Below are 12,504 nucleotides of genomic sequence, written 5' to 3'. Positions count from 1 at the left end.
ATGCCTGACGGTGTCAGTGAGTTCCCGGTTTGATTCCTGGCCAGCTAGACCCTTGGCTGCATGTCACTAGCCTGCTCTCTACTCTTTTCAATCTTCTCTCCACTAGCATATCTATCAAATAAAGGCTCAGAAAAGAAAGAAAAAACGTTAGAAGAAAGCAAATGCTTGACAATGCTAGTATCACACTCAACCCACTGAGCAACACAGGGAATTGAACACTCAACCCTTGCTGTGTCAATGTAGTGTAACATATACAGTATAGTAGCTAAAGCACAGTATAGCTATTTAGCAGCTGAATGGGTAGCGAGGCCGCCTGAGAATCACAAATTCCCCAGTTTGCCCCCCGGTCCACCCAGTCTATGTGTCACTGAGCAAGAAACTTAACCCCGCCCTAACTGCTCCCCAGGTGCTATATTAATAGCACCCACTGCTCTTAATAGTTAGGATGGGTAAATGCAGAGGACAAATTTCACGTATGTGCAAGTACAGTGACAAATACCCCAAAAGCAACCTACAGAGGACTAAATTATTATTACTGTATATGAATACTCTGTGGTATAGCCACATTTATCACAGTATACTCTGTGGTAAAGCCCCATACTCCTTCGATGACATTCTCCCATTTTCACAAGAGAATTGGAAACTTTTTGGGGGTGGCTGATTTGCATAAGAAAGAGTGTGAGTCATAGCATAGTCACAGACAGAAGGCTCACACTTCGAGCCAGGCTGATATGAGAGCAGAATGCTAAATGTGAAGTGCCTGCCAGTGGCTGAGTAACCACCACTTAGATTAGCACCATGCTTGTATCCACTGAGTGACGCAGGAGTGTTTGTGTTTGTACCTGGGTTTCAATCTGGCCTGAAGACGAGGAGGAGAAAAGCCGCTGAAGGGTTCTCCTGACAGACGACTGCCTGCGCTTGCCTGTGTGGAGGATTACAAGTAAGACGAGGAAACGACAGATGGTAAGATGAACTTCTAAACTGGTCAAATTGAAGGAGGCAGAGACTTCACCTGAGCCAGTGTGATTGGTAGAGGTCTCCTGTGGTTTGGGGGATGGGATAGGACCATTACATTCATCCAGCACTGCTGTGGTCTGGGAGACAAGAAAAGGTTGTTACTGTATTTGAGTGTATCACATGCCCAGCCTTTACAGTATCTGCCCTTGGTGTGGCGAGTGATAAAAGCTCTGATAGGGTGATAACTGATGTGAACCCCAGGGCTGATAACTTTTATCAGCCTTAGGGCTGATATGGCAGTAGCTGTCCAATCAGTGCAAGCTAAAGTTGCATTGATCACATTGCTGCATTGATCACATGCTATTTTCTCGCTGTCTGTCTTTGTTAATAAAGTTTGTGATAAACAAATTCACACTCAGTTATTTGTTGTGGGCCTTGATAAACAACCTCGGGCCCAGCTGTATCAGTCCTCCCCTACCTCTCATGCATAATTTATACGTAGAATTTAATTTGTAAATCAGACTTCAGACACATATGGTTGGCAACAATACCTGAGCAATAATCTATCTACATATGGAAAGTTTCAGTCACACAATCTGGTCAAAGATATGTTCCAAACACTCCCATAAAGCATGGTTAGCTGTGCTTTACAGTGTGACATGACAACTCTGGTGGTTGCCAGGCAGATAGTTATCTATCTTTCTGTTTTTCTCATGTATTTTATTCTTATGAATTATGCATGCTTCTTTGCAGAAGAATCTGCAGTCTGGGGAGACAGAGAAAGACATAGAGACAGTGAGAGGGGGGGGGAGCAACAGAGAGTAACAGAGAGAAATAGAGAGGCAGAGAGGATATGTCCAAAAACATTTCTGGTGAGAGTATACACAACAAGACAGAGAAAGGTTACACAAAATAACACTCACTTGTGCGTGCGTGCGCATTGGAAACAATTAATACTATGACTATGGATACTTTGATGATACCTGTTGGATCATTGTCAACAAAATAGACTGACGCAGAACAATTATACACACAGGGAAACCTAGGCCCATACTGACCACTCATAAACAACATCGACCTGTGAGTCATTTTATAGCGAGTGCCTTTCTCAGGTTTCACACCTTGGCTGTGCTCTGCTCTCCTTCCTCCTCGTCCACGAAGGTGAAGGACTCCCAGCTGACCGGTGACGTCTCACCTTTCTCAAAGGCCTGCCTCTCCGGTGAGAGCCACCAGTCAGACAAGGCCTGGAGCTCTATCCTCTCGATGGAGCCCAATAGGATCATAGATTCTGGAGAAGGAGGTGTTTTATTATTATTAACCCATTCAATCCGGGAACGCATCTACAAATGTCTTCTAAATCCTAAAAGTTTTGTTGGTATATCAGTGTTTCTCAAACTTTTTCATGTCAAGGACCCCCCAAAATTATTTGTATTTGGCCGCGGACCCCCATCTGAAAATATTTTGTTCCAGGGACCCCCCAGAAGCAAAGATTTGAGCTTGTAGATCTGCTATTTTTTTATATAAAGTATAAAATAATGTTTATAGCTAAAATCTAAAATGACACAGATAAGTTGTCGGATTGAATTGGTTAAGTTTATTATTAGGGGTTATTGGGTATTCAGGTTATTGCCTATTCAGACCTCGCACTCTGGATGAGAGTGTCTGCTAAATGCCTAAATTGTAAATTGTAGGGGTCCAAGCAGTGAAGCTGCAGGAACCTTATTGTTTTTATTCTCATTATTCTTTCTCTGTAAAATGTGTTTGTGCAGAACAAAGCTCAAAAACAGCACTACTCTCAGGAAGGTACAATAACATTCACTGACCTCAAGGTAATAATAAAGTTTATGTTTTTGCAGTTAACTTAAGAACAGACTGGCCAAGTGTAAAAATTCCTTCATCGTTTTAATCTCTCAAGTCATCTGTATCTTTCCTCCACTGGTTGCTCAAAAAAAAGTTAAATTTTCTCTTCCCCAAAGAACATCTACAGACTTTACTGGTCTTGCTGTAAGTTGTTAAGGAAATGTCAATGCATCAATATATCAGCGTTATCGTCTGATACCGACAATCATTTTGGAGGTGTTAATTAATATCTGGGTGTTTAATATATAGACAATAAAGCACAGCATTACCCCCACAAATAAGTGCATATGTTGAAACAGGCACTAAATCACAGTTATCTTTTTCTGGAATTGGAAATCAAAAGTAGGTGAATATCATTGGATGTTTGTAGCATCATAAAGTCTACGTAATCACTTTGTGGTGATAGCCCCCCTTCACTGAGAGGAAATTCAACTGTGGGTTTCATCACTCTTCATGAAATACTAGCTTTATTTAGCATAACATAACATAGACCTTTGCCAGTAATGTGTGTAATACAGCGTACCTTTGGAGTCAACCAGGGGGATGGTTTTGAGGGCGGTATTCTCTAGAAGGTGGTTGAGCTCTCGATAGGTGGATTGCGAAGACAGAAACTTCACCTTACGCACCATGATGTCCTCCACAAATATGTTATACTTGCTGTGGGGAAGCAGAGAGATAATGTATACTGTCCAATGACCATGATATTGGTGACATACACAGACATACACTTTTACTGTACGTACTGTATATACGCACGCAATCTCGGCTGCTAACCTAATGCCTGAACACAAACATGTTAACACTATTCGAAAAGTAATGATCCCTTATTCATTAACTAACAGTTTCACAAACTGTTAGTTACTGAGTTATTAATGAATTGTTAATATTGTTTATGTTTGTTTATATTGGTTAATGATCTAAAATGATGCCTTATAAATAGTAAATAGATCATGAACAAGCTATTTGTAGTATTTGTTATAATATTTAAATAATGATTTGTTGCGCACTTCTTAAACATGCATTAATTGTGTTTAGATAAGATTCCCTGGTGGAAGGCCAAATGAGGCCAGCTGATAGGTGCAGGGAGGGCGCAGAAACATTGAAATACGTATGTTTGTGGCTGACAAGAGAAGAGAAGAGGGTTCCAGTACTGTTGATGTCGATGAATAGTGGGAGGAGTTAGCGTGCAGCGGAGAGGGTTTACTTGTACTGAAAGTTGTTTATTCAGCAATCAAAAAAATACTTCAGTCATCAGTAAGTAGTTTAGTAATAGTAGTAGTTCTATAAACTATTTATAAGGCGTCATCAATTAAAAACCATTTCACAAGTAATTAACAGTTTGTGAATGATCTATTAACTATTTTTTAAGGGACACTTTTAAAGTGTTATCCATTATTCTAATATAATCTATAATTGGCCGTGTTCGCTGGAGCGATGCCGGGCGGGGAGGGCGATCTCTATCGCTGTGTTAGTGACTCATACAGGCTGGGGCCGTGCCTTTCAGCGGGGGGTGCTGAACAGGAGGAGTAGGATGGAGGTGCTAAGTCCTCACTGGCAGGTGAGAACCAGTAGGGTACAATAGCAGTGGCAACACAGAAAAGTGTGGGGTTGGTTATGTGGCATAACAACAACCACGTAAATTGGTGAAAAAGCGATAAAAATGATTGGCCAATCTACAAAAAAGAAAAGATAAAAGACATAACCTAGTAGCATGCCTGGTAGTGTGACTATTATGATCTCTCACATCATGTGTTTGTGAGTACAGACAATGTGGTTGTTTATAACAGGTATTCCTAAAGAAACTCATTACACTGCATGCCAACCTCTCCTCTACTCTGAGCCATGAGAGATTGGCATGCCTTCTCCCTGTACTCTGCCTCCCACCTAATGGATAGGCCAGTGTGAGCCTTGCAGCCTTATTCTGAGCTATTTGGAGCTTAGACAGATCTTTTTTGGCTGCACCTGACCAGACTGCTGAGCAGTAATCAAGGTGAGATAAAACTAGTGTCTGTGTCACTAGCACTATGGAGGCAGGTGTAAGGAAAGAGGAACATCCTCTGATGCAGAATATTCCTCTGCCCATTTTCTTCACAATTATTTTCAATATGTTTCTCTCTTGGTAACTGCCCGCCAAGTATGACACCAAGCAAAACTGCGTCGCCGGCTCGATGATACCTGATGTGTCCGAGGGCCATTTCGGGCAGGTAGGGCAGCTTCTTGATCTGTATGATGGAGTCGTAGAGGGAGGGCTGCAGGCCCTGGGCCACCATGTTGGCCAGGATCACGGCCACCATCATGGGCAGGATGTGAGAGATCTGACCCGTCAGTTCAAAGCAGATCACCGCCGTCGACACCGTGTGTGTGACCGCTCCGGTCATCGCTGCGGCTCCTGGTATGGATGGATGTCCGTGTTTACACTACTGAGTCAGGGCTTTGTGGTTTCAGCACCACTGATTGTATTTCACATAGTATGATGCAGTGAAAAAAATATGTTTTCATTCGGATACCGATAAATAGGAGCTTAAAGTACACTGTACTACGTTAGTTCTATTAAAATAAACATACGGCCCACCCATCTGACGACTTAACACGGCAGCCGGTTAAGTGGTCAGACGGGTGGGCCGCAAATGCTTTCAAGTGGGCCCCTGATCCAGGAAAGGTTGAGAACCACTGGTATAATGTGATTCTCAACACACAAGGCGACAGTAATGCATGTAATATGTATGCAATGCATTCCATCAAGCTGCAGTAAAAACCAATTTTCAGTGTTCTATACATTCACGGTGCTGGCCTTCATCAATGATTAAAGCTGTAATCTGTGTACGTGACTATAATAATACGCTACAATGACTGTGAGTAAAATGAAATTGAGTTCAGTAGATTTCAGAGAAAAGGGACAGAATGTAGAGTAGGTGGTACAAGAGACCCCCGACTGACCAATGACAGCATAGCCTCCTGGGAGAATGCGGTAAACTATCCCATCAAACAGGATTCCATTTGGGAAGAGAGTGGCCATGATCTCCCCTACCAGACGACCGAAGGCTGCACCTATAGAGGACACATAGAGGACACTCGTACCCATTAAGACCGGGAACGCATCTGTGTCATTCTAAGATTTCTTTGGCTATTAAAAAATAGCAGATATACAAGCTCATAGCGCTGCACCGAGTGCTATGAGCTTGTAGATCTGCAATTTTTTGTGCAAATCTTTGAATATATATATATATATACAAGATTTTTAACTCCGATCTGTGCTTCTGGGGGTCCCTTGAACAACATATTTTGAGATGGGGGTCCACGGCCAAATACATATCATTTTGGGGGTCCTTGACATGGAAAAGTTGGAGCACCACTGATATAGCAACACACTGTTAGGATTTAGAAAACATTTTTAGATATGTATTTGGCCACGGACCCCCATCTCAAAATGTTTTGTTCCAGGGACCCCCCAGAAGCAAAGATCTTGGTTACAAATGGTTACAAATGTAAAAAATAATAATTTTTTTTCAAAAATAGCAGATCTACAAGCTCATATGAGCCTGTATATCTGCTATTTTTGAAAGAAAGAAATCTAAAATGACAGAGATGCGTTCCCGGATTGAATGGGTTAAGTACACAATTCATTGTACAGTATATACTGTATATAGTTTATCACCTAGTCCAAGAGATCACAACTTTTAATCCTTATCCGAGTGGATCAGATGTTGATCTTGGGTAGCTCAAAACAAAACAAAAAACAGGATTGGCATCACTTATATCTGCTCTGTAATCATAGAATTATCTCAGCAAACATTGTATTAATAAGAAATGAAATGATAAATCAAATCATATCTTTAAGCACCTAAAATCCAAATCTGATCCACTTGGAGAGGGATTAAAAGTGTTGAACTCTTGGGTCCTGGCATTCGTCTTTGCCTGGGTTTATCTAACCGAGGGCTGGCATATCAGCCCGAGCCACAGGCGAAAAGATACTCCAGTGTTTCCTCAGCTGTGAATTCTACTCCACCATCGGCAACAACCGTGTTTGGCGGCCACTCTTTTGGCAGCGAGGCTGCTCACAGGGACAGTTCAGCACATAGTGGCACTTTAGCTTGAGCTGATTGGTGCTGTTGTATCAGCCTAGCAGCTATTTATCCTTTTTTCACTCCCCTTAGAGCAAATAAAGGCTGGTTGTGTCATAAATATGTATATTGTATATTTGAGTTCCCTCAGTAATCACAAACAACTAACTATGATGTAGTTAGCCACCTTACAGACACAGCATAACTTGCTGTGTACCTGTAACTGTAAAATGTTTATCAAGGAAATTAAGGGCTTATATCTTATCTGAGTATCCTGTCCTGTTAATTAGTATTCTGACATTTCTAATACAGATTAAATGAGCACCTGATGTCAGTCAGATTGATTGCGCCTGGACGGTAACTGTTATAATGATTGAAGAGTTTCCGATTGGGAAGGATTCAGAGTGTGACATGAGTCAGTCAAACACACCGAAGCAGCACGTGAGAGACGTACTGTACAAGAACGCAGTGGCGCCATACAGCCGTGGAGTGTGTTTGTGAGTGAGGGAATGCTTGCTGGGAATACTAGCTAAGGTCTAAACATACTGTATGTACGTAATTTTGTTCCCCCAAATCAGTGACACGTGAAACATGTTCATAATGGCTGGCAATATTTTACCTATGATTGCTTGAGTTGATGACTACAGTGATTAAACATGATTAATGATGTGATGATGTGATGATTAATTATCATCACGTATCATTAATGTGATTAATGACTACAACAAAGACAATTGAAGCTGATGTTCAGAAAGTGGAGAATCTCCTACCAAGGGTATGTTTTGTAAAAAAAAAATCTACAAGCTGTGAGATTGTAGTTCTGCTATTTTTGCATTTCTTTTATAGAAAATAAATAAATATAAATCTTGACAAAGTTTGACAAATTTGCCCAAAATAGGGACGCCAGAGTTAATGTGGTTGATATACATTTATATCTGAATTGTGATATTATCAAACGTATCAACCCCAAAAGTTACTGTGTCTGATCAGAAGGATAAAACACATCCCCCAGCCAGCCAGTCAAACCCTGCTCCTACCTAATATGAAGACGGGCATGAAGGCACCAGAGGGAATGGGCATTGTGGTGGAAACAGCAGACATCCAGAACTACAGGGAAAAACAACAGGAAGTTATCATCAAGCGAGAGATGCTACACCTGCTACACATGCTACCCCTATCCCCCCCCCCCCCCAACCCACAGCTACCTCCAACTCATCTGCCAAGTTTGATCAAAATAAGATTAAAACTGTCCGAGTTATCGCTGTGACAGGCGCTGGCGATTGCAACACACCCACCATGCGCAGCATGGGTGTAAAATAATAGGCCAGTCTCCTTGCCAACGCGGGTATTATATGTCTATATTTTTATGTGGCGCTATGTAGAAATGTAGCTCATCAGCACTTTCCAGGGTATTTCAGGGAATTATCTCCACACTGAGACATCAAAAATACAACCACAGTTGCACTTAACCCCTACATATTTCCTTGACCGGGGTTCCCAGGGCTCTAACCGTGGGCAGCTTATTTTCTCCCTACGCACCGAATCTCTTCACAGAAAATAGCAGATCAACAACTTGTAGGTCTGCTATTTTCACCGAATGTTCGCTTGTTATGACATGCCCAGAATAGGGATGCATGGGTTCATGTTAACCAAATAATTACTGTCTTGTTTGACCATCTTCCTTCTCTCACTCCTTGTTGAATAATGTTAGACCCTATCCGCATGCACGTCATGTCATGTCCTCTGTACTTGGCTTGTGCACACTTCTAGCGACCTTGGATATGGCAATAAACTATTCAATATTGAATCTTGAATTTGTGCTGACAGACCCTCATGCACAGGTTATATATCATCTCTGTTAGGCCGAAACCTTGTATCTCCATATTTCATATTTTTATCCTAAATGAATGCCCTTTTTTTTATACTTTGTCATATGAAAGTGTTATGCAAAAGTAGCGAAAATATCCAATATACAAGCTCACAACAGAGATTGTACACCTGCAGTTTTTGCTATTTTGAAAAAAAAATTAACATTTTAGAAAAATGTTGCCTATCATAACATACCCAAAATAGGGACACCAGGTTCAAAGTGGTACAAGTCTGTCTGTGGGTTTTAAGGGTTAGAGCTTGTGACTAAATACAATGTAATGTAACATTGTATCCATTGGAACACAGGTTCTTTTTTCCATTTCCTGAAAAGTAATGGTTTTGGACATGCAAGGTTTCCTCCTGACAGCATCAATATAAGAAATGCTCTCTCCTCAATCTACTGTAAGAGCAAGGCACTGAACAGCTACTTTACTATCCAATACTAAATGATCATAGATGTGCTGAATATCATCCAAGTGTGAATTTGTGTTAACGACATGTGTGGCTGAAACAAACAAAAAAAACAGCAACTGTACTCTGTCAACATTCATTCCCCTAATGAATACGTGAAAGTCAAACCACCACAGCCAAAGCAAGAGTGTACGTACCTTCATGACGAAGAAGAGTAAGAGAATGACGAAGACACTGACGTGGGGGTGTATCCACGCCGAGGATTTCCCCAGTCCAGGAGGAACGGTGGAGTCCGAGAGTTTGGTCCAGGTGTAATTATCGAAGAGGGAGTTGATGCACTCTCTGGGCATGAGCTGACAGACAGATAAGACAGAGAGAGACAGTTAGAGAGACAGACAGACAGACAGATAGACAATACACATTGTAAGGTATGGCTTTGTACACTGATAACTTTGTCGTGTTGTTTTGATTGTGTAGGCGAAGCAATCTAAGATGTATCTGATTATGTTCCTGATCTTAAGTAAAATAATAGACTAAATTGCTGATTACTGTTCATATACAACATGAATATAAATGATGGGTTTAAAACTGTGAGTGTTTTTGTTTTGTTTTGTTTTTTAATACCTCTCCAGCCATGAACTGACCGAACCCAGGAGGAAATGTAAGGGTTGCGATGATCAGCGTCACTGCACCTGGATAGATCAATCGACTGTGTACACACACACACACACACACACACACACACACACACACACACACACACACACACACACACACACACACACACACACACACACACACACACGCAGGCATCCTTAATATGGTACAACCTCCATTATCGGAAACCAACCAACATTGCTGCACTGGAGCAGGTAATTGATGCTGGTAATAATAGAAGTGAACAGGGGCTCGGTGTGGTTGTATCAACACAGATAGTGCAGCTTCATGCGCCTCTCTCTTAATGGCTGCGACTAATGTAGCCTGACTGCCAGGGTCTCTCTGGATAAGTGAATGTCCCCATTGAGAGAAAGGGATGACTGGAGGGTTGTTATGCTGGCCAGGCCACTGTTGTGAGATGGAGGGCTGTATGCAGAGCCAAGGCCACAAGCATTAGCAGGGATTGGATGCAAGTGCAGAGGGGCGTTCTGGGGGACACGGTCTGGTCACGGTATCATGATGCTTGAAGTCACATTCATCTTCAGATGAAGTGAGCAGCATGCTGTGGCGGTCGTTTGTGTAACTGTACATTTGTCTGTGGTGAATGTCTTTTGTAGGATGAAAAGATGGGAATGCAAGAAAGAGCCATTTTGGGGTTAGTGTTAGGGTTATGTTTAAGGTTAGTTTAAGTGTGTGTGTGTGTGTGTGTGTGTGTGTGTGAGAGTGTGTGTGTGTGTGTGTGTGTGTGTGAGTGCGTGCGTGCGTGCGTGCGTGCGTGCGTGCGTGCGTGTGTGTGAATACTTGTGTATGCATCTAGACATATGATATGTACTGTATTTTTCTGATCTAATTAAGCCAATAAATATAGTCCTAGATTTTTATTTTAACACTGTCGATCATCTCAGGTGTAAATCTTCAAGTGAAGAATGACATAAGTTCTTAAGTTCCTTTCACAGTATACTGACATGGCTGAATGTATCAGATCGATGATCTCTGAGCTCTTGTCAGGACTCAAACCCAGATCAGACCCAAGAGCAGAATCAAAACCAGGATTAAACTAACATGGACTTTACTTGGCAAACGATAACTCAGTCACACCATTTACAGGGAAAAACAACAAACTCAAATACAACTCAGGAATGTCTAACATACAAACTAAAGAGAGCACTGACAAACAAAAAAAACATTTATACCCCAGCAGTAAATGAACAGACATGGGTATAAATAGTCTCTGGAGATCGTTAGGACAATCAGGCACAGGTTAGCTTAACAGGTGAATCAACTCAGAGAATCAAGGCGCTGCGGAGAAAGGAGTTGCATAGGGTCAATGGGAGTGACAGAGGCAGTGACCGTGACAGCTCTGGTATCATTCATTGATGTACCTTGACCTTATCATATTACTTTAAGCCAGTTTATGACAATCCCTTGCTAGTGATCTCTAGCCTGGAAACCAGACAAATCTGTCAGAGTGAAATAATTTGATCTTCCAGTTAGTGATTAGTACTGTATGGCCAAGCCAGGCTAAGTGATCTCATGGATACTGTGTCTCAAACCTTCCTCATGCCCTGTTAATATTATATCCTCCACATTTCTTGTAGATGTGTTAGAAGTGGTTGTCCCTTACTTGCTTGGCATTTATCTCCCTATCTCTGGATCCATCCTTTAGTATTTTAAGATTGCTTGTGTTCAGCATGTTAAATAAAGTAATGAGGTGTAGGCAGCAATTATATTTAGTTTTAGTTTTGCATTGATTTAACAATATTCTTCCACTTTACTTAAAGCACCAAATTACCTCTGTAATACTGTAACAATGATTTTATGATCCTGTCTAAAAGAGTGACCAGCAATTATGTATTAAGTATTATGATCTGCAGTGTTATAAGGAGATTATAATGCATTATGACTATGAGTATGTTATAGTGTGTGTGTGTGTGTGTGTGTGTGTGTGTGTGTGTGTGTGTGTGTGTGTGTGTGTGTGTGTGTGTGTGTGGGTGCATGCTGATATCTCACTGCCTGGTGAGGAAGCGTGTGAGGGCAGTGGGTCTCCTCATGAACAGAACCACCTGTCTGTTCAGGTAGACAAAGAAAGCACCCAGGAACCCACATGAGATCCTGCAACACACACAAGAAAGGAGCCTTTAATAGCGCGCGCGCACACACACACACACACACACACACACACACACACACACACACACACACACACACACACACACACACACACACACACACACACACACACACACACACACACTCTCTCTCTCTAATCCCCTCTCTCCCTGGTTTATCACATCCATACCCAATTATAGCAAACGCCGGCAGCTCCTGGAGGTCAAAGGGGAAGTCCATGCGGAAGTTGGTTTTGAAGAGCGCTGTGATTGTGACTGGGAGAAACAGTGGAAAAAATCCAATCACCAATCACATCATACAGCCAATAAAAGCCTGATAAAGCAGCCGATCTACTGTACAAGCATCACGCTGTGTCGCGTTCTGTGCTTGTAGATCGGCTATTTTCGGTGCAAGTCACCGGAACGCAAATAAGTATAAACCAGGCTTAACGATAAAAAGCCAGCTTCACATGCACTTGGCATCATCTATAGACTCTGCCCCTGGGACTGCTATGTCTGCTATCAGTCTACTGCTGTTTCAGCGCTTATGGAGAAAGTTTTAACATTTTCTTTGCATGAGA

The 12,504-nt window shown here is 41.8% G+C and overlaps 1 protein-coding gene across 1 annotated transcript in view; it reads right to left on the bottom strand.

Annotated features, from left to right (window-relative positions):
- clcn1b (chloride channel, voltage-sensitive 1b) overlaps nucleotides 1-12,504 on the bottom strand; it is a 52,048-nt gene that overhangs the window by 6,692 nt on the left and 32,852 nt on the right. Inside the window, 11 exon segments of the mRNA XM_080427534.1 lie at nucleotides 843-922; nucleotides 1,013-1,094; nucleotides 2,079-2,245; nucleotides 3,341-3,474; nucleotides 4,993-5,206; nucleotides 5,755-5,865; nucleotides 7,916-7,985; nucleotides 9,356-9,511; nucleotides 9,783-9,867; nucleotides 11,826-11,927; nucleotides 12,115-12,199. Of these exon segments, the coding sequence (XP_080283660.1) occupies nucleotides 843-922; nucleotides 1,013-1,094; nucleotides 2,079-2,245; nucleotides 3,341-3,474; nucleotides 4,993-5,206; nucleotides 5,755-5,865; nucleotides 7,916-7,985; nucleotides 9,356-9,511; nucleotides 9,783-9,867; nucleotides 11,826-11,927; nucleotides 12,115-12,199 (1,286 nt within the window).

The sequence above is a fragment of the Gymnoscopelus braueri genome (assembly GCF_963280865.1).
Source record: "Gymnoscopelus braueri genome assembly, chromosome: 4".
NCBI lineage: Eukaryota > Metazoa > Chordata > Actinopteri > Myctophiformes > Myctophidae > Gymnoscopelus > Gymnoscopelus braueri.
This window is presented reverse-complemented; position numbering and strand designations above follow the sequence as displayed.